General features: G+C 37.1%; 1 protein-coding gene across 18 annotated transcripts in view; it reads right to left on the bottom strand.

The window, feature by feature from the left end:
• Positions 1-23,516, bottom strand: part of LOC724172 (neurobeachin) — a 436,186-nt gene that overhangs the window by 8,044 nt on the left and 404,626 nt on the right. For 13 of the 18 annotated variants that reach the window (XM_026441525.1, XM_026441519.1, XM_026441523.1 and 10 more), the window contains 12 exons: positions 16,956-17,073; positions 14,155-14,257; positions 10,648-10,763; positions 5,943-6,055; positions 5,722-5,862; positions 4,218-4,337; positions 3,988-4,140; positions 3,848-3,920; positions 1,922-2,106; positions 865-1,084; positions 703-783; positions 462-629 (listed from right to left, as the gene is read on the bottom strand). In XM_026441525.1, coding sequence (XP_026297310.1) covers positions 462-629; positions 703-783; positions 865-1,084; positions 1,922-2,106; positions 3,848-3,920; positions 3,988-4,140; positions 4,218-4,337; positions 5,722-5,862; positions 5,943-6,055; positions 10,648-10,763; positions 14,155-14,257; positions 16,956-17,073 — 1,591 coding nt within the window. The remainder of the gene's footprint in view (positions 1-461; positions 630-702; positions 784-864; positions 1,085-1,921; positions 2,107-3,847; positions 3,921-3,987; positions 4,141-4,217; positions 4,338-5,721; positions 5,863-5,942; positions 6,056-10,647; positions 10,764-14,154; positions 14,258-16,955; positions 17,074-23,516) is intronic. The other 5 variants (XM_026441532.1, XM_026441536.1, XM_026441534.1 and 2 more) reach the window with 1 other exon arrangement.

The raw sequence follows: 23,516 nt of genomic DNA, 5'->3' as shown, positions 1-23,516 counted from the left end.
GAGTTCAAAATAGACAATTCCTTTGTAATCTCACCAAAATGATAACAAAACCTTCTTTCGATGAATACCAGCTTTTGATGTTGTTCGAGCTGGTTCACGTGGCCTGCTCCGTGGTTTTTCACGTGGCATGATCTTTTCCACTTGATATTGTTGTAAACAACCCATTTTTCATCGCCAGTTATCAATCGTTTTAAAAATGGATCATTTTCATTACGTTTCTTTAACAAATCGTAGCTGTTAATGCGTTGCGTTAACAGTTTCAGTTCGTGAGGAACCCATGTATCGAGTTTTTGAACATAGCCAGTTTAAGTGGTTTTCAATGCATGTATGTGATACATGAAGCTTCTCTGCAATCTCACGAGTTGTACTGTGACGATCCGATTATTGCTTTGATTAGGTCGTCATCAATTTCAACTGAAATCCGCAATTATTTAATTGCCAATTAATATAAATCTGATTACCAGTTTCGGTAGAGAATACGCGGAAGCTGTTGTCCCAGAAACCACAAGCAACCAAGAATCTGCTGTCCACAGTGGTGACGAAGCAATTACTTCGTATCTTGAGCTTTTGACTGAAATTGTCGCCCAAGTGGCGACGAAGGGTGGGATTCGAACTGTTCGCTGCTTGAGCTAAAACGATTATCTCAAACAATTTCTCAAACAAAAAGAAACAACTCCTCTCACTATTCTTCGTTTTACTTACACAGAACTGGATCCATGGACAAGGGTTGATTAGCAGCTTGAGCTTGAGGAGTATCCGCGTAACTCGGCGATTGTACAGATGCTAAGATATATATCCTCGTGTTAATAGATCAGATTTATTTATTTTAGAAGGAGAATAAAATTAAGATAATATATTAAGTACCCGCGTAATTCGTGTTCCATCTGTTGACAGCGAATTGCTGTCCAGTTGTGACTGTAACGACGGATGGTAAGGGTAGTTGAGGATAAGTGTTTGCCGATATATGACAAATCGGCGAGTTGGATGGGAACTTGATGGTCATGCAGATGTCGTCTGGGATACTCGAAAACATCATCGGCGACTGCAAAACGGGTGGCAACGTCTTGTCAAACTTTGGGGTAATCTTCTCGTTCGGAATAGATTGAACAGAAAGAAAAGCGTGCATTGTATTTCCCTGTAGGTAAATATTATGGTAACTCGTTCGATGGTTTGAGGATGTCTTGGTTAGAAGTGTAAACAAGGATGGAATTTAATTTATTCTGTTAAACTACAGCATTTGCTTTTTTTTTTTCTTAAAGCAAATCACTGTTCGTAAACACGAAAAGCTCCTCAATGTGAAAATTCATTGAAAGATTAATAAATTAATATATACATAATTAATAATTCTAAATATTAAACAATAATATATTAGAGACATCGAGACAAAAGATTGTTCCTTTTCTCTTACATTCTTAAATTTTTGGATCGATGATTCGTTTTTTTAGTAAAAGCCATGAATTTAATCGACGAACACATAATGATAAAACAAAGCGTGTCTAAATTTGTTTAAACTAATTAAAATTAATAGATGATCGTGAAACATATTTCGAATGAAAAATATGTGCTTCGATGCAAGGAGTTATTTAACAAAAGAATAAAAATTACGGAGACAATGAATTATACACTATGAAGATTAGTATGATGTGATGTATAAAATTAATAAAAATCTAACCCGATTATACTTTCTATGGATTAGTATCTATCGTTCTAGAACTAACAGAATATTTTCATATATTCGCATCCTTATTATTAATTTGTTAATCCAACCCATGTACATCTCCCTTCCCTTTTTTTTCTCTAAACGGATTACCTACGGATACATTGCACACTCTTCGTATTACACAGCTCTACGAGACACTAGAAAAACATGATTCGACTATCGAAAAGCATGATGTAACGTGACATGAACGTTATTATTTACCAAATGCATCGCCGAACTTCGCGGGGGATGTGGTTCCATTAAAAGTTGCGAGGGTGTTTGACCGAAGTTCCGTATCTGATTCTCTATGGCTTCCCTCATAACTGGATCAGTTATCGTATCCAAATCCACGCTACCCTCGTAAGTTAAGTAATAGAATACATTCGTTGCACGAACCGCTTCTGGACCTGAAAATTTTTTTATTAATAACAACAAAATTCTTAATATATTAATTTATATCATCTCTTATATCGTTTCTCAACAAAACTTTTTTAGCAAAACTTAAACTCCAGGTTTGATTAATAATTTGTGTACAAGTATAAAAAATATAAAAAATCAAACATCCCGTTATTTCCTTAAAAAGAAAAAAAATAACTTAAATTAATTTATATAATTTCTGGACAAAACTTACAAAAAACAACTCGAGATTTGATCAATAATTTGTGTACAAGTATAAAGAATATAAAGAACCAAACGTTCCTTAAAAGAAAAAAAAATAATTTAAATTAATTTATATAATTTCTTGACAAAACTTAAAACAACTCGAAGTTTGATCAATAATTTGTGTACAAGTATAAAGAATATAAAGAACCAAACATTCCGTTCCTTAAAAAGAAAAAAAAGTAATTTAAATTAATTTATATAATTTCTTGACAAAACTTAAAAACAACTCGAGGTTTGATTAATAATTTGTGTACAAGCATAAAAAATATAAAGAACCAAACCTTCCTTAAAAGAAAAAAAAATAATTTAAATTAATTTATATAATTTCTGGACAAAACTTAAAACAACTCGAAGTTTGATCAATAATTTGTATACAAGCATAAAAAATATAAAGAACCAAACATTCCTTAAAAGAAAAAAAAATAATTTAAATTAATTTATATAATTTCTGGACAAAACTTAAAACAACTCGAGATTTGATCAATAATTTGTGTACAAGAAATATTCTAAATCGAGACTAAATCGATCAAGATCGATTTAATCCAACTTATTCCTCAAATTGCGAAACAAAATCGAATCAAATCAAATTGGAAATCGATTCGACGGTCGTTAAATTTAATTTTAAACGCGAAAATGCAAGATTCTCGCACGATTCTCGATCTCTGAGAGGAGCTGCCGATTGCTCGTGGCCGGTATTTCCGGTTGCCCGTTACTCTCGTGCGACCAACCGTGAACGTGTTGCGTATTAGGGGTGGCGCGCATTGTCGCGGCGTGCACACGTGCCTAATTGGTCGGGACAGGGCCGGGAGGAAGCTAACTAAAAACTAATTTCTTCCATACGCGCGGCGAGCGCCGGCACCCGCTCACCGCCTCCTCGCCGTGTTCGGGGAAGCGCCGGATATAGAGGCGCCACCGGCAATTACCATCGGTGGAAATCTAATTTGACTCGACCACGCATGTCCCAACACCCGGGCCCTTGCCTACCGTTCGCTCCATTGTGCGGATGTCGTGTCGATTCGGCCGCACAGCTTTACGCCGGCAAAAGATTAATGTCACTGGGATTTTGTGTGGCTTTGTAGAGATTTGAATTATGTTCCACGTCTTATCCACCTTTTTTTCTTCTTCTTCTTTTTTTTTTCTTCGTTCGAATAGATATATATATATATATAATTCCAGCTCTTGGTTTGAAGTTTTATTATACTTGTATTTATAGCAACGTTGGATTTTAGAGCAATTGAAATATTAGAGTGAGAATGTTTATGCATTTATGAAAAATTTGAAGATAGGAGAATCTATAGGATAGGATGTAAAAAGAAAGTAAAAAATGTTACGATATTTGGGGAATGTTTGAAGATAAATCTCTGTTGTAAGATTCATTTTTTTAATGATTTGTTAAAATTAATAAATCTAAGTAGTCTAGGAAAGTTTGTGTGAAAAAATTTATTATTTGTTATTGTGCACGTAAAAATTTTGATCTATCTTTACCTTTTTGTTTGTAGCCAAATATTAAATCGATCCATTGGTGTAATTGACAGGACACGAACTCCGACTCGAGAGCCTGTATATAAATTAGAATTGTAGAAAAAATACGATTTGATCAAAATGTGTGTATAAGTTTCCAGTACCATTCGATTGATTCGTATAAATTCTTCCGGGGACGACGCCCACGGGGGTAACTCGACGTCGCCGACTACGCTGCCATCTTCTTGTCTGCCCAGGCGATATCGATTGCTGTTCACCAGCATCTCCGGTAGGAAGAAGAACTCTGGGATCAACTCCTGTAAATCCAAATTTTTATCGAAATAAAATTCAAAACCGTTATTGAAAAAATTCACAAGTAAGAAAAGAAACAAACCTTGACATCCGAGGTATCGCGTTGGCAATTCTTCCAAGAGAGAGCGATCGAGGAGAACAATCGATTCGGATGATCGAATTTCCCGCCTTGAAGAGCGAGGAACATCGTTGTCATCGGCTCCTGAAACATTAAAATAAATATTATGTCGTAATAATATATTTTTATCAACGATGATATATCCTATATTGGATATCCTATAATTTTTCACGCTTAAAATTCCAAAGTTGGACTTTTAAATTTTAATCGAGTAGAAAACGAGCAAAAATTTTATTCGATTCAAGGATCAAAATTTTTTTCGAGATAAATAAAGAAAAAAAAAAAAAGAATTCTAAATATCTTCCCACGCACAAAACAAAGAAACTATCGCGCGGATAGACTACCGTCAATGAGAGGCTATATTGCGCTCAAAGTCCTATCCGTCAGTCGTCCATCCCACTGACAGCCTGATGAATGTTAACAGAGGACCCCCCTGCGATAGCCGCGCGAGTTTCACGCGTAGGCGTCGAAGATACGGTCGTGATTTACAGCTGTTGTCGACGAGCGAGATTTTCGACAAGTTTTGCCTCCAACGTTTACAATGATCGAAGAAATGAGCGGTCCCGGCCAGCTGTATCTCGTGACGCTCTCGTGGAAATCGAGGCCCCCAAACCCCCGACAAGAAGCGATGCAGTTATAAAGCAATAAATTGTTTACGATGTGGTGTATCCTTGCGGATGGAACAGCGGGGTGCCTCGCCGTACAGTGAAACAACAGTAAAATCGCTTATTGACGATTTGTATGTAAATGGTTGGAAATCATGGTTGCCTGCGTGGACCTTCGTCATTTACAGCGAGATTTGATCGCGAGCTGCGAGTATGTCGCGAGCTAACGCGCGCAATAACTATCATGGGGGACATGAAGCGGATTATATATATGTACTAGAGATAGCGATAAACGAAATTACGATGGTAAATATGGATATTTTTATTTGTTATTTATTTATTTATTTATTTTGTACGGTTACTACTCGAAATTATAATAACAAAGAAGTTATTTTACTTTTTTGGTTGTAATTGGTGAGAAAAATTAAGACGATAAATTAGTAAGGTAGATATATTTTTGAATGAATTTTTGAAAGGGAAGATATATACGTATATTTAACTGGAAGGCGGGCTAGAGGGCGTTCCAACGCCTCCAAATTAGTGTGTAGGATACTACTGGATGGTGCGTGGTTGGAAATTTACGATTCTTGACTGGACAAGTTTTCTGAAATAGAATACGAGTTCGAGAATCGATGATGTCTCGTTCAAATGTCTTGTGTTGAATGTTTGTTCAATCGGGTAGACTCGAGACTCTGTTTACAAAATATCGAATTAAAGCTGTAAACTTTACGAGATTTGTTAAGAGAGTTTTACACGTGTAGAGATAAGTGTCGTTCGAAATAGACGTTAGTGTAAGAAATGACAGTAGTGGTAAGAAATGATGATAATGGTTGAACTATAAATAGATATTAATAACAACTTACCACGCGTATCATCCAGTTCAGAACAAAAGCGGCTGTAGAGTAATGCGTGCCGTAATGGAACGGCGGTATACTGTCGTGCTCCCAACTTTGAAAGCGTTCCTCGAAGTAAGCTCTTCTGCTTGGATTCAACGCGCCAATTGGCTGAAAAGAAAAAAACAAAAGTACGAAAAAATTTAATCCACGGTTGCACGCATCATACATAACACACGTGTATTTTCTACCTTTGATAAATCACGATAGTTGCTAGGCAGACTGAGATCGAGCTCCTTCGTCTCGTAATTAGTCAACACCCAAGGGAATACCGGATACTGGTTCAAATCGTTATAAGTTCGTCCTGAAACGTAAAATTCATACTTAAATTTATTCCCTTACTCCAATTAATTAATTACTTCTGTTCTCTCTTTAGTTTCTTAGCTTAACATATTCTAAGCGTACAAAAGAATCTCAATGAAAATTGATAAATAAAAAAGATCGAGTTGTAACACCAAACCACCTTTTAGAATAAGCCTTAACTATAAGCTAATATATAATATGAATCCAAATAAAATAAAGCAAAAGTTCATGAAACGATAATAATAATAAACCCTCCTTGAAATGATTTAAACATCATTTACGATGTAACAGAGATCCATCCAGCCCGTAGCAAAAACTAAAATTCCTCGTTTAAACGATGCCAAAAATAAAGAAGGAGTCGTTGGGCCCTTCCTTTTAACGCGCATAATCACCGGCCTAATTTTTTTTGCCCCGGTCACTCTTCTTCCCTCGCGCCACCCTCGCGCCATAACGAACGATAAAAAGAGGAGGATAGAATGGATGCGTGTATACTCCCTCTAATTCTATTTTTACGAAATGCATGGGAGGACGGTTCCGTTCATTGGGATACGAGGTGCTCCGTTTAGTAAGCGCATAACTCAGGCCGTGACGGCTAATCGTTCCTGAAATTGTCACTTCTGGAGAGGCCTCGCTCTTCCACCCCCTCCACTTAGAATCCCGTTCCAAGATGCATTAGTGACGGCAGCGCGGCTGCAAGCTTGACTTCGTCTAATCTCCTCCCCTGTCGCTAATTAAAACCCGTCAGCAAGTTTGTCAGCCCAACTCTACCCCCCCCCCCACCCTCCCCCTCTTCGTGTCGGATCGTTTACAAACGTTTAATTCGCGCTACTTCGTTCTTACTACTTGATTTACTTGCTCTTTGCCTGTCGGCGTGAAGATTATCTTCCTCATCGATCAGAATTCTTTTTTGTTTCGATCATCTTCTCTTTTTTTTCCCCCGCGTTAATACGCGTGTTTTCGAAAGTACAGAGAGAAATGTAGTACACGTGTATATTAGATCGGAGATTTAGGCGAAATTGTGAAGGGTTAAAACTAAAATTAATTCGATTAGTTGAATAATTTGTTACGAAGCATTAAGAATAATTACTTAAATTCAATTCTAATATGATTTTGATTAAATTTCGAGTTAGTTATTATTTACTAAAGAACTGAATCTTATAACTTGAGATATAGAAAAAGAAAAACTTTGAATCTAAATTTGCAGTTCAATATTATATATTGTTTTCCCTTTCTTCCAACAATCAAGGATTTTTTTTTCCTTTTTTCAACTCAAGCACACCCAACGAATAATCTCAATCTCTCAAAAGGACTCAAACGTCACCCCAGCGTATATACAAGAATAATTAGAATTCGAAAAGAGAATTCCTAAGAGCTCCGTCGAGCGCACTCGCGAGCGTGAGCAAAAGGACGAGCGAGCGAAAAGTGGAGGGGGGGGAGGAAGGAAGGAAGGAAGGAAGGAAGAAAGGAAGAAAGGAGAGAGAGAGACTCGTCGGCGAAGTCGGCGCGCACAAGCCTCGGCTACAATGCGTCGTAAATCGTGACGCTGCACGACCGTCGGTTGGACGTAAATAATAGTAAGGCCGTTATGCATCAAAGTGATTATTAATGGTAGCGTCGCGGTGAGTGAGCGCTCTCAGAACTCTTCCCGACACCGGAATGCCCGCGACACGCGCCCCCTCGTCCTCCCCGCCATCCCTTACCCCTTGCTTTTTTACCTAACCCTCCGCCAACGGGACAACGTTATAATAAGTGGTGGTGGCCGCGACGACGAGAGAGCCTCGTTTTTAACTCGCCACTCGACGCGTGATTTAAAGGGACGCGGATCTCCGGGAGAAAAATTGGCAGGAAATCCTGCGAAATGCTTTCCAGTCCTAAGACTCGTTGCATCTGATTTGGAGGAGGATATGATTTTCTATTGAGATATAATCGATTCCTTCATGATCGAAATTGTTTATTAATTTTTTTTAAATTTTGTCATAGAATAATAATAATACTGAGATAAATTAAAGTAAAAATTATACTTTTTTTAAATACAATCAAAGTGTTTGTCTTTAAATGGAGATAAGGAACGATACAAATCTTATAATTTAATTTCTTGTAATTATGCAAATATTTTTATTCGTTTACTTTGCCAAAACACGAGAATCTTTGTAAGAAAGTATAATTGCTATAAGAATCAGTACATTGTGGTTATTCGAAGGAACGTTTTCTCGTCCCGCAACAAATCGGCGATTAAAACAAGTATAAATACCGCGGATACATAAACGGAAAGTAGGTACAATCCTCGAGAAACCTGAAACCTTCGAACGTGCATTCCACCAACGTGAACGTCCAACGTTACTTCCAATGCGAAATTTAAACGATACAATCGTAACTACCTATTGTTCGATCGAGACTCAAGGAATATATATTTTCAGACCGATGCAAGGAAAAGAAAATATATACTTTACATATACTTATTTATTTTCTAAGGTATGAATAGAAATACAGCATGAATTAGGAATATAAAATTCGATAAAAGAAAAAAACTTTCTTTTTATTTGTTTGCGTACAAAAATCAGTCAAAGTAATTTAAACATATCACTCATAAATCTATCGAAAACTAAAAATTCTTTGAGAATCGTATCATCAAAAATCCTGCTCATACACGCGTATTAAAATATCAATCAAAGTAATTCAAACTTTTCCTATGTCACTCGTAAATCTCAGAAAAAAAAAAAATTCTTCATACTTTTTCTTCCAGAGCCCCTCCTATCTCAAAATCCCCGCAACACCTCAGCCTAACCTCGCATTATCCAACGCCCTTATTAAACTCTCCTCTCACAAACGAATTAAAAAAAAAAAAAAAGAAAAAGAAAAAAATTCTGAAGCGAACAATTAATTAAAGAAACTCTCCCCATCGGAAAGAACTGGCCGATGGACCCGGTGGCGGCGTTGCGTACACCCACGCGAACCGACTCGCATCAGGACACGCAGCCTATCATATTTACATCGGCCCTACTGTCATTAATTTTTAATAAACCGATGCGACCGAGAGCAAATAAACAAGCGGATCGCGATGCGGGAGCCTGAGGACCGGTTCGTTTTCGCAACGTGTACCCCGCCGGGCCTTGCCCAATTGCGTCCTGCGCCTCCTCGTCCTCCAAAGATCGTTGCACCCCATCGTCCAACGATCTATTTATTCACGCAATTAATATATAACGCTCGTAAATACATCCGGACATACAACACGCCTGCGGCAAATAGCGGCGTCTCTCATCGATCCAATAATTACGCGTCTGTGGTGATGATCTTTGTCATTAAGGGGACAATTTTACAATCGTCGAGTTCTGTATAATTGCGTATAATAATTCGTGGCCAAGATTACCGATATATCAGTTTATATATCAGGGATCGTCTTCTTTTTAGGCGAGATTGATTTGGAGGATTTTTCGTGCATATATAAAATCGGTATCCTGGAATTTGAAGTTTATTTTTAATTTGTAAATAGAAATTCGTGAATAGATTTGGAAATTATAGTATTATTTTCTTTCGTAATGTTTCGAAACTCTTCAAACTCTATTCTCTCTTCCTTTTTTAAATATAATTAATTGCACGGAAATCCAACTCCTCCAATTACGGATATTTTTCCACCCCTAAACGCGACAATATCCTCAGGCTACTCCACCCTTCCCAAACTAAACACCACACCACGCCCTCTGCAACGTTTTTTTTAAAATCCATCGAAACGGCTGATCAATGTGATCCAGTGGAAAAAAAAAAAAAGAGAAAAAGGAAAGAAAAGAAGGGTGCAACGTCTCGAGTTTCGTGATTTAGGCCGCGATTCGAGCGCACAAAAGGGGCGGTCGATATTAAACCTAGGAAGAAACAAAGGTACGGACTCTCATTCCGCGTGGGGAAGAGCGAAGAACGACGACGGTCCCTCGGGAGAGGATTACCGGGGCCCACGAGACGGGGATTACTACGTATGGGGTGGCTAACGGAACACCGAGCTGATTGAGAACATCCCTAATACGCCGCGACAGATTCCATCCGGCCGTGTGCGGCCATAGATGTTCCCCTCTTTCTCTGCCCCGTCTTCGACCATTCGTCTGTCTCGTTCTAGCTCGCTCGGCGACAGGATCGGGCGACGATCGACCATCCGCAGACATCGCATTTTCTTCCCGCAAATCGTAAGCCGATATGATTTTTTTACCCGTCGTGCAACCCCCTTTTGAACATCGTTATTGTTGCGTTGAAGAGAAAATATGGAAGATATGGTTTTGTGAAATATTTTCAAGTTATCGAATGATTAAATAATTATAAATTGTTTCTTTTTGTTATTATATTATATATTTTTGGCGATACGTGTGAAATAAGATATTGAATGGAAATTTTTTTATGTAAAGGAGTTGTATAGATGCTTTTATAATAAAAAATTAAAAAAATGGAAATGAATATTCTTTAAATGTAGAATATTGAGTATTATAAAATTCGGTGTAAAAGTGATAATATGCTTTGCTTTCATGATAAGAGATATAATATTTATGTCTTAAATCTAATTTCTTGATTTAAAAATTATCAAGATCGATAAGCGAAAAAATTTTTACTTACCAGCAATGGTATTCAAGAACATGAGATACTCGAAATTTGATATTTCTCTTCTCTGCCACTTCTGCGTCATATTGGAGCTCCTCATTAATTGTCTGGGCGACATCATCGATGCTCTCCTGCAAGAATAACGTTTATGTTGATTCGCTTTATTAAAAAAGACGTGTGTTAATTAAAGTTTTAACGATTAATTATCTACTGATAATAATTTTGAATCAAATGGAAATCATCAATGACACGTTTTATTGTCCTGTTATTATTGATCGTGATCGTGCAAATGATGTCAAGATCGATATATAACAACTTATTTACGATTTTAACGCTGATACGACGAATAAATTAATATCTGTCCGTTTTATCGATTCATCGAAATTGCAAATATATGATTGACACAATTCAGTCATTCTCAATATTCGATTTAAAGATTATTATAAAAGTCTGCAATAAATATTTTTTAAAAATTTTCTTGATATATTAAATATATCGTGATATTGATTGAGAACACAGAAGATAAGAATTTTTACTCTTAGTTTATTATATATATATAGCAAGAATTTCTCGATTAATTTAATTAATATTTATAAATTGATTATAATCGTAATCATTAAAAATATATATTAACAAGAATGAATTTTTACGTTTCTCTAGAATTATTTGTAAATAATCTTGGATTATTATATTTTATTTTCTTCCCTTTTTCAATGTTTTACATCATTTTTAGTTTCAATCCACAATTTCTTTATAAATTCGTATCGTAATACAAAAATGATATCAATCTCGAAAAAATAAGTAAGCTGGACTGGAAAGATAATTGTCATCAATCAAGTCTCGTGAACCAATTGTGAGGACAATCAAATACGAATTCAGTGAAAGCTGTTATTACAGGAGGCCTGTTGCTTTACGTTCGCGCCATAAAATTCAGCGAGCGCGTTTTACGAACACGGGCATCGCTGATTTAGGATTTATACGAGAGACTTTAATGGACGATATACAGTGGATGACATTAAAGGAGGAAACCATCTGACCGTAGCCGGATATATAAATTCTGGCGTTGCGTGCATCGTCAACAAATCTCGCGGAACTATGAGAATTTTTCATCAAAACGTAGAATAATGAATCGCGCGTTTTTTTCTTTTCGATGCTCGATAAAAGAGAAACAATCGTTCGAAAAGAAACTTTGAAAATTTACAAATCCTCGATCGAAAAAATTTCAAACCTATTTTTTTCAGAAACCTATCCGCTTTTACAATTTCTCGATTCATTAATTCAATTCTCAAATTAAAAAAAATTATTCGTAAATGCAAATTTACTGCTTTATTCTCTTCCCATTCTATATTTTTCGAATAGAAACGCATTTCTCAGTTCTAATTTTTCAATTTTTCGAATTCTGATTATCTAAATAAAAATTCCACATTTTCTCTCTCTCTCTCTCTCTCTCCTTTTTGTTCGTCACGCGATTTTTCGAATGGAAACGCATTTATTTCTCGGGAACGCGAGCGTGGTACAGAGTCACGACGCGGATGCACGTCTCTTATATACCGGCGGATTATTTTTGTTGGTCAGGAATCTCCCTCGGATCAGACGTCCGACTCGGCCTCCGTATATATTTATGGCCGTCGTATCCTTCTCGTCGGCTCTCTTTCCCCTCCATCCTATTTCTCTCTGCCCCGTGTATAGGAACATTTTAATGGATGGATCGAAGCGCGGATACGCGAACCTCTGTTCTCGCCGCCTGTCCTCCTCTCGAAACTTGCGAGGGTATCGGGATCCTATACCATCCTTCGGTCCCGTGAGAGACGGTCGACGAGAATCCCAGAATCCGTGACCGTTTCGACGAATCGAGCCGACTCTCTGTTCTGTCGATTTTAATCAACCGTTCCAGGTTGTCGGTTATAACAAAATTTACAACGTCCTCGCATAATATTGGATTGAAACGTTACCAGTTACCCATCATTCCGATCAACCGAATATCTTTACTTAACCAAATGTTAACATTCATCTGGATACGAAATTCTATCGCTTGGAAAATTGAAAAAAAACGGAAATATTCATGGTAATAGTAATACTAAGATGGAAGAGATAAATTGAGTATATTTATAAGATTTATTTATAACAAAATTTACAACGTCTGCGCATAATATTGGATTGAAACCAATTAGCCATCATTCCAATCAACCGAATATCTTTACTTAACCAAATTTAACATTCTGGATACGAAATTCTATCGCTTGGAAAATTGAAAAAAACGAAAATATTCATGGTAATACTAAGATGGAAGAGATAAATTGAATATATTTATAAGATTTATTTATAACAAAATTTACAACGTCCGCGCATAATATTGGATTGAAACCAATTAGCCATTATTCCAATCAACCGAATATCTTTACTTAACCAAATGTTAACATTCATCTGGATACGAAATTCTATCGCTTGGAAAATTGAAAAAAAAACACGGAAATATTCATGTTAATACTAAGATGGAAGAGATAAGTTGAGTATATTTATAAGATTTATTTATAACAAAATTTACAACGTCTACGCATAATATTGGATTGAAACCAATTAGCCATTCCAATCAACCGAATATCTTTACTTAATCAAATTTAACATTCATCTGGATACTCTGGAAATTCTATCTCTTGGAAAATTGAAAAAAAACGGAAATATTCATGGTAATACTAAGATAGAAGAGATAAGTTGAATATATTTATAAGATTTATTTATAACAAAATTTACAACGCATAATATTGGATTGAAATGTTACCAGTTACCCATCAACCGAATATCTTTGGATATCTTTACTTAACCAAATTTAACATTCATCTGGATATCATTTGGATATCTTTACTTAACCAAATTTAACATTCATCTGGATACTCTGGAAATTCTATCGCTTAGAAAATTGAAAAAAATGAAAATATTCATCGTAATACTAAGATAGAAAAGATAAGTTGAATATATTTATAAGATTTATTTATAACAAAATTTACAACGTCCGCGCATAATATTGGATTGAAACCAATTAGCCATTCCAATCAACCGAATATCTTTACTTAACCAAATGTTAACATTCATCTGGATACGAAATTCTATTGCTTGGAAAATTGAAAAAAACACGGAAATATTCATGGTAATACTAAGATGGAAGAGATAAGTTGAGTATATTTATAAGGGGCTTCGAAGCAGTTTCTTGCGCGTAAAGGAATTCTTTATACTTTCCATAAATCAACGGACACGTTGTTACTTTCGAACGAGATCTCATCTCCGGTAGCCGAGAAGAAACCATTAAACATCACGGGACGTCGATCCAATCGACTCAGCCGGATCAAAGATTTCTCAATATTCTTATCCACCGATTATCCATCGATTTCATCGATCCAAGTGCAAAGAAAGAAGAAGATCGTAAAGAAGATCCGCGAGCGGAATCCCACGGATCCCAGGGTGGAAAGAAATAAGAGAACGCGCGCGAACTCCCGGCTGCGTTGCCGGCCGTTTCCTTCTCCTTACCTAGTCTGCGGAATCCCGTATTTGATGCCAACGCCGACCCGCGGTAGCGCCTTGATCACCTTTTTCACCGTCGCCTGGTCCGGGAACGCGAACAGGATCGAGGCTGCGGGCAAAAAGGCGTTAAAGTGCGGATTATAAGCGGTGCCAATCCACCGGTTGACGGGCCGTGTGTCAATCGTTGGGTGGAATGGCGGGTGGCGGGCAAGGACGCCGTTTCTTGCACGCATCGCTGTGGCGGGGATCGTTCTTGTGCTCGTAAAGGGATCGCTCATAAGGAATTGTCGTTGGCTGATTGCCTTCTACGAATTAGACCGGGATGATGCATGGTCGAGGAGAGAAGATCTTTGGAACGAGCGATCCTTGGAGTTTTGAGTTGAGAATTAATGGGAGAGAGAGACTTGTAATTGGAAAAGGAGAGAATGGAAAACTTATCGCGTATTCTAAGTTATCATTTGATATATTTCTGGGCAGGAAGCTTGTGCAATGATTCAATGTTACTCTAAGATTGAATCATTATCTCTCGTTGCATAAAATATTATAATTATCGTAAGATTCCTCTGTATTGATTATTGGAATATATATTTATTTGTTCGTTGAATGTATATTAAGTGAAGAAATGTTATTATATTCGATTATATTCAATTCCTTTTTAAACGAATAATAGAGATATTCGCATTCACGTTTGCTTGTTTCCTTCGCCGTGTATTCGATAAATTGAACAAATCCATAGATATATCTGCTACGATATTACTATATTTCTGTCGAATCGCAGAGTATAATTCATTGGCTCAAGGCTGGAGCACGCCGGTTTAGAACGCATTTAGAACGTTGGTTGGGCTCGAACGTGAAAATATGAAAAGGGAGGGGAGGAGACGCGACTTAATTTCACGGCTTTAATAGCATCGCTGGGACTCCCTCGAGAGTTCAAAGGGTGGCGTGCAAAGAGACAGTTACCATAAATACTTGCCGGTAATTTATGTAACTTCGAATAAAGGATACACGGAGTCGGTCTTAATCAACGAAGAAGTATAATAAAAGGCACGATCACGCGGAGATCCGCGAAATCAAAGAATTTCCTGACCCCGTTTCTTAGTTATATGAATAGCGAGCCTCTCACTTGGTGGCTCTTAACTCCTGCCTCTAGGTACTACTCGCCCGTTCCGCGAATTAACGTGTTCCGACAAATGAATACGTCTCGAGGCGTGCCTCCTCTCGTAAAGGAAAATAGTGAATGGAACGAAATTTACATGATGTTAAGTGGAATATATATAGTGTAATATATAAAAGAGTTAAAACGTGTTTATCAAACGAAAACGTTTTTTAAACACGTTAAACATGATGAGGATTCTAATATTGTGCCACTCTGATTAATTAAAATTAATTTCAATAACGGATTCGTCCCTTTCCTTTAGAATTTATGTCCAACCAGAGTTAGTAAATATTTAAAACAATGAACTTTGGATTAAATGTGAACGAAATTTAAGGTTGAATAATTAATCATTAATTCAAAATTCATAATTCTTGACGATGATGTTATGGCGTGATCCTACTTCAGGTACGTGAATAAATAATTTCCACTCATTTTTCTAACTACGAACCACCACACGAATGACATTCCGCCGGTTCATCGAAAGTTAAGGAGGGGAGGATATCAGATTAGAATCGGAGAATGTCCAGGGATGAAATTTATCTGCGGCCAGGAGAAAAATAATCAGCGGGATTGCGGGATCTCCGACCGAGGTCTCAGGTATACCGACAATTTCTTAAGACAGCGCGTTTGTTCGAAATACGCGCATTACCAACGAACCCTAAGATTCGAGGGAACGACAACTATATTTCAAGAGAGAGGCGCAACGATGTTACGCCATCCCCGTGGAATGTTTTAACACCTCGCTATGAAATCGAGATAACGAACGCCTCTCCTATCCCGTGTGATATTTCTCCTTTTGTTTCTGAGATGGAGTAGACTCGCTTTCTCACGTGAAGAATTTGGTTAAAATATTTTAATTATTTCTAAGCTTAATAAGTTCCAATCAATTCTAATAAGCTCCAAACTGTTTCCTACTAAATGTACAAGTAACTCGATATTTTAATTATATAAGATTTTTAATTATATATTATATAATTATATAATAAATAAGAAGTTTATATTTTAATTCTTCCTGGATTTGGATTAATCTCTCATATTGTAATAAATGAAAGAGGAAAAAAAGAAATTTTTGGTAATCTAGGTATAATTTATGCAATATTAGGAATTGGATTTTTAGGTTTTATTGTCTGAATAGTAGTAACTCGATATTTTATCGTGAATTTCTTAAAAACTTGTAACACGAAAAGAAATTAAAAGATCCAGAGTGTATTGAAAAGATTATTATCATCGAATCTTTCAAAAACTGAGCAAATCATCGTGAAAAAAATTTTCAAATTTTTGTTTGCACAACTTCCTCGAAACGAACTCGAGGAGATATTTTATGGATTTTTTTTTTTTTCAAATGGACAAAGAATATTTGGAGGAGAAAGAAAGGGGCAGCAGGTGTAGGCAGGCATTGGTTGATAAATCGGCGGCGAAAAAACGGATACCGTGACGCGGTCCAAATATTTATTTGCGTAAAAAAGCAAAGGGGGTCGCACACCTCGCGACGAGCTCCGGATTCCATTTCCATTTTGCCGGATTAGATCACGCCGTGTGAAATAACGCACGGGTCGGGCGTAGCAAGAAACGGAATGCGCGCCCCCTTTTCTGCAAAAGGGGCCGCCGCCCCCCTTTCAAGAGAACGAACGAGGCGAATCGCACGACTTACTTCGGCTGGCCAGGAATATCTCGATGGCGACGTTTTGGAGCAGATATCGCCGCGAGAATATCGCGCGCACCTCCGAGAAGTACCATTTTCCGTGCAGATGGTCGCAGTACTTGAGCACCTGGAAGGAGATAAAGAAATTTTTTTGTGATTTTTCTGAAATATTCGATGTAATAATTTTAGTAATACAGTGTTATTCGAGATAAGGATTGGAATTATTCGTTGAAATGCTAATGATAATTTAAACTATAAGTGTATTACGATTATTGGAATTATCCTTTTGAAAGGATGATCGATATTTATTTGAAATAAGTTGAAGTTTGATGTAGCCGTTTAAATAAATTGTTATTTTTCCTTGAATACTATTAAATTGTAATAATATATGTACTTCTTTTTTTAAACAGTAATATTTGCATAATTTATTATTTATTAAAAGGATAAAGATACATATTTGAATATTTTTATTAAATTTATACACCTTATTAGGAGATTGAGCGAAATAATGAATCATTTTTAACACATATTCGTGTTATAACTCGCTTCGAAGATAAGCAGTTTAGTAACTCGCGTTTCAAAAGCCAGTTCTATCTATATACAAAAAATATTCATTAAAAGGAAGCTATTTTTTATGAAATTATCCCAACCGTAAATCCTGAGAATGAGAACATAAATAAATTATACTTTTATGAAATTTCTTCTCTTTCTTCGAATTCTCACAGAAGATTCCTTTCGATAATTACAACGTTAATTTAAAACATGATGAATTAATAACTCTCTACAATATCTTGAATCTTCAATTATAATAATTTCATGCATATATTATCGATTGATCATCACCTTGTTTGCCAATTAATACAACCTTCCCAAAATTTCTCATCGTCAAAAACAATTCTCCAAACTCGAAATCGAAAATCAATCTTATCAAAATCCTTTAACCATCATCATCACCACCGCTAAATTTCTTGAAAAATCATCTAAATCCCACGCCCAAAAATCGCACGATCCCTAAAAATGTTTCAAATTAAACGACAATCTCCGAATCTCCTCCCGAAAATACTCATCATCGTTATACTCGCATCGAAGAGGGACGAAAGTCGGGGTGCGATCGCATGGCTGACCAGCTAAGTATGCAAGCTGGATTCAGTGAAGTGTGATGTGATATAGTGAGACCGGTGCCGGTCGCAAGATGGCCGTCATAGTAGGAGGAGCCTCCTGCTGAGCCGAGAATCGATCCAGGACTTCGCGGGCTTGCGCTCTCGAACGGGTCGTGAACGAGTCTCGTGGGCGAAAAAAAAAATAGGGGGGAGGGGGTAGGGAGAAAGAAAGGGGTCTCCTTGCGGCGGAGGAGACCAAAGGTGGACAGAGAGAAAAAGCAATTTACCTCTGGCCACGGCTAACGGCCGTCTTTCAATTTTTCCCGCTTTAACCGGCGCCGCCACTATGTCCTCACGCGCGGCAAATGAAATTATCTTCGACACAACGCTTCGCGGTCAACCTCCGTCCTCCATAGCGAGGAGATCGTATCGTCATTCGATGATTCTTCTTCTTCTTGTTATATAATCGAACGATTTGAATGCCAATTAATATCAACAAGTTGAAAATCGAAAACATTGGATGATCTTTTTCTGTAAGAGTTCAAATTTAACTCAAAATCAAGTTAAAATAAATTTGGAATAGATTGTTAGCTAGTAAGGGTGAAATTGATGCTGAGAATCGGAAGATATTGTAGAAAATATGATGGATATTGAAAGATTTGAGAGTTTAAATTCGATAGGGGTGAATTATTGGATGATGGAAGATTTTAATATGCTTCGTGTGTTTCGTTGATGAGATTAAAGATATTCTTTAAGTACAACTGAAGAAATTGGAAGTGGTTGATAAAGAAATAATGTAGATTCTTGGAAGAGAAATAAAATTAGCAAATCATTATGTAGAAACAAATATTGATTTCAGAATTTTCAAGGATTAAATAGCATCTAGATATTTTAATATGATTCGAGTCGTTTAATAAGTGAAACGCATTAAGCAAGCATACAAATAGATTTCTACGAAGAGAGTGGAGAAGAATCATCCTCCCTACGAGATGAAATGACATTAGGGTGCAGGACACGCGCATGGAAATCTAATTACAAGCGTATAAGCGGCTTGAAAAAACCTCTGGGGACCATAAACATCGCGTCGACTCGGAAGATTAAATAGAACGCGTGCTGTTTGTGTTAATAAATCATGAAAAAGACTCGATAATTTTCTTCGTAATATTCTTATTGGATTATCGTGACAAAATTTTGAAAAGGCAATAAATTATATAACGTCGCAGTTTTTAAGATATTCTCAACTAAAGATTCGACTAAATTTTAAGTTAAATATTATAGACACGTAGGTAGAAATTGTATCGTAGCGGAATCCAGTCGATACCATGCGCGAGATTGGGAAAAAAGGAGAGTCGAGGGGGTGGTTGCACAGAGCCAACCCCTAAGAACGATTGCGCACGCTCTTCGTAAACACTGTCTGAAACCGATAAGGTGTGTCGTGATACGGAATTCATTATTCGGATGATCGCAATCTGAATATAACACGGATATAACACGTATCCTTTTACATCATTGCTTAGATCAGGCAAATCTTAATTCACTTTCATTTACATAATATAACATTCCAAAATTTGAACAATTAAATTCACGATTAAAATTCTAACAAACTGTATCAAAATCTACACTGATTTACAAGAAAACAGAAGATAAAAAATCGCTAATAGAATTTATATAAACTTGACGACAAACATTTTCCACAATTGGATAAATTTATTAATAAATTTCTTCTTCTCGTTCGAATAACCAAAATTTAAATAGCTTCAACCTCGATTAGATAATTCCCGAAAATTTCCTGCATCAAACTCGAATTGAAACTCGATCGAAGTAACAAAATCAACGTATGAACCTCCCATCACACCTTCAGAAGAGCACCGAAAACCAAGCATCCAAAAGACCCCTCCAAAAAGCTATCATCCATCTAAACCACGTAGCTCTCTCAACAGCTCTCGAAACTTGACCAAAAAGTGAGTCGTTAAAATAACACAGACACCCCTGTGTTCCATCCTGTGTTGTGGCAGGGGGTGGCACCGGTCTAGCGCGAGACTAATATGTTTACACATTCGATGATGCGTCCGTTCGAGGAACAGGGACAGAAAGATACAGAAACAGAGGGAGAGAGAGAGAGAAAGAGAGAGAGGGAGCGATTTAAAAAGAGGTGTGCGTCGTCTCTGGCAGAGTGTCAAGTGGTGCGCTCGATTAGCAGCGTTCCCTGTGCGCCGTTCATCTCTCAACGAAATCGTATGGCGGCCCAGCACCGCGCCTTTTGCGACAATGGGCTCCGTGATGTAACGACATGTGTCGCGTTCACAAGGCCCCTTCTTTCCCTCCCCTTCCTCCTCTGGTGGCTACGTACCACGCCATAGGGTGGCGTAGAATGGGGCTACCACTTAGCAGGCAGCCTCTATACAACAAACAGATTAAGCAGCGGACAATAATAGACCCCCCGTCCTCCTCGTGGGTATCGTGGGTTCTCGAGCACCCTCCCGTGATCCTCGTGGCGCGAGAACCACTCACCAGAAATCACGATACCTAAGAGAGCTGGCCGAGTGGATGGTGGTTTATTCGATTCTCGGTGAAGGAGGCTCGAGAGTGGTTTGATCATTAATTATCCGCACCGGTGGAGGGGAATGAGGGTTAGAAGCGTTTTGTTTCGAAACTGCTTCTTCGAAAGTTAGTACTTCGGATGTTTTTGTTTTGGGAAGAGGAATTTTGGGTTGGATCGGGTTTAGGGATGGAATCGTGGCTGTTGGATGTTGTTTATTTGTTTTCCTTTGGAATTTTGTGAAAAATATTAAATCCATGTTATAGGAACTCAAGAGATTTGAAACCTGATACTGAAAGCGATTATTTTATTTTTTAATTGGACTGTACGTGTATTATTTAATTGATTGACGAATAAAATTATTTCAATAATTTATTATTCGAAGCATCGAATAACTATCATAAATAATTATAATGTTAAATTATAAATTTTTGATATGAAGAATAGATCAATTATAATAAAAATAAATATCATTCAACATTTTAATAAGTAATTGCTAAATCATTTAAACCAATTTTATTAATTCCAATTTTACTTTTTCAACAATTAATGCCCATTAAGTCTTTTTTATTTATTAAGAAACTGGTCTAACATATAATGGATCAACTCACGAAATATGAAAATTATTCAACACGGTAGGAAACAATAATATATTTCAAATTTCGAAAAAAATAATGTCTCTCTCCAACCCTCGTTTCGTGAACGCGCCGGATGATGCGTCGAAAACGTTCGAGAACCATCAAGACGATCCGCAACGGCAATGAGTTATGCGCGCCACGTGCGTGTTCTCATACCTTTATTACCGTATCTCGCACGAGATAACGCATCGCGGCATCCTGCGGGCAAAGGGCTCCCGGTGATGCAACCAGACTTCCTGCCCCTAATAAACGTAGAATTGCTACCAGTCGGACGAAACTATAAAAACATTTGTGCACCGCGAATACAATTCTCGAAGGAAAAAGTACTTTCCTTCCTCGAATCTTTTAATCATTTGTGCGAAAGGACAAATTGAATTTTCCAATTGGATTTTCTTCCTATTACGATTTGTTTCTTTCTATAATCTATATGTGAAAAATATAATAAAATAATAATAGTAATAATTTATAACTTTCGAAACGTTTTATTTATATTTACTAGTGACCATGATCGACTATGAACGATTCTCAGAAAATTATATAAGCGATAAGAAAATATATTAAAATTTATTTATCTACTTTACTCGAAAATAAGAGGATTTCAACGAAATTATAAAAAGCAAATCTTGTTCATCGCATGATTTGAAGAAGGTTATCGAATAAGAATGGAAATAAAACTTCAATTACTTGTGGAATCTAATTATTTTCCAAGAAAACACATCAATTTATCGATAATTTACTAAAGAAACTTGATTCGTAAGAATTTTTCCGAGTTATTCGAGACGGAATGCGGATTCTTGCCTTGTTCGATGAAAATAATTGGACGAGTTAATGATGCTCGAATGAACAACATTTCTTCGTCGATCTATACCGAAGGATATATTACAGGAAACAACGAAATCCATTTCGATTGACAGATGCTAGATCATTCCTTTTGGACCTATTTCATTGGTTCCTGAATCTATATCGTAATAGGGAGAGAATGATCATCAACGCGTCGATAATCAAGTCTTGGTTCCTATAGAATGATTATGAGTGCATTAGATATTGATCTGATAGAAAATGATTGAATTTCGTTAAAGATATTTAAAAAAAAATCTACGATATTCTCACTATTAGATACAATTCTGACAATCCAAAAATGTCTGATCCAAATATAAATTTAAATATTGCAAAAAATTCACATATCATTTGAACTTGGAAACTTTTCATATAAACTTCTATTCTTTCTTCAAAAATTTCTTCACATTAAAAGAAGTTATACATCTAAAAAAAAAACTCCAAATTCTGATATAAGATATATATCAGAAAAATAAAAGAAATATTAAGATATCACAAAAGAAAAAACGAGATGAAAGAAAGAATTAGAATTTCGATATTCCAAGTTTGAAAAAACCTCTTCCAACCCTCTGAAACCACAACTATAATATATCACAAACCGTTGCCCTTCAGAAAAGACTGCACATCTACAAATCTCTAATCTAAATCTGACCGAAACGTCACAAAGAAAAAAGAAAAGAAAAAGAAAAAGGGAAAAAAATTACAATTTCAATTTCTCACAGTTGAAAGAAACTTGCAACACGCTCCTTCCAATACAAACCGAACTGGAATTCCGTTTCCTCTTCACGGTAATTTCACGTGAAATGCTCGTACTCGAATTTCCTATTCTGTACGCGGCGTAAGCAACCGCGTAAATTTCGCAACGCATCCGTTCATCCAGGTCGAATCGAGAAATCGATCGCGTGTCATTAAGCATAAAGAGACCGTGAAACGGCGGACCGACCAATGCGCCTCGCCGGTTCCGCATCTTTCTCCAAGCTCAACGACCGAACCCCACGGATTATTCGGGGGGATTACGCGAGTTGATGTTCATTCGAGCTGATTTACAAGGCCGCCCGCCCGAATATACCGAAAGGTTCGGCCGCCTTTCGCGAGAAGAGGCTTGTCGTCGTCGTCGTCCTCGTCCTCGAGAATCTTGCACAATGAGCGAGCCACGCAATAAGAGACCGAGGCTCTTATACCTGGCCGCGTGAAACGAGACTCCATACCGAGATGTTTCGGCAAACTGCATTCGGGATTGCTCTTTTGGGGACTTTGATCTTTCTGGGCCCCGCTCGTTCGGGCGTTAGATACAATCGAGTGGACGGGCGGTCGGTGGAAACGATCCCCTTCGAGAAATTTCACTCGAGACCGTTTTATAAATATATGTCGAAGGTGAGGAAGATATGGAAGAGTTAGTTACAAATGTGGATAAATGGTATAGCGTGTAAGGTTGTTTTATGTAAATGTCGAGAAT

Source organism: Apis mellifera, linkage group LG6, assembly GCF_003254395.2.
Source record: "Apis mellifera strain DH4 linkage group LG6, Amel_HAv3.1, whole genome shotgun sequence".
NCBI classification, from domain to species: domain Eukaryota; kingdom Metazoa; phylum Arthropoda; class Insecta; order Hymenoptera; family Apidae; genus Apis; species Apis mellifera.
Note: the sequence above shows the minus strand (reverse complement) of the source record. Positions and strands in the feature narration are given on the sequence as shown.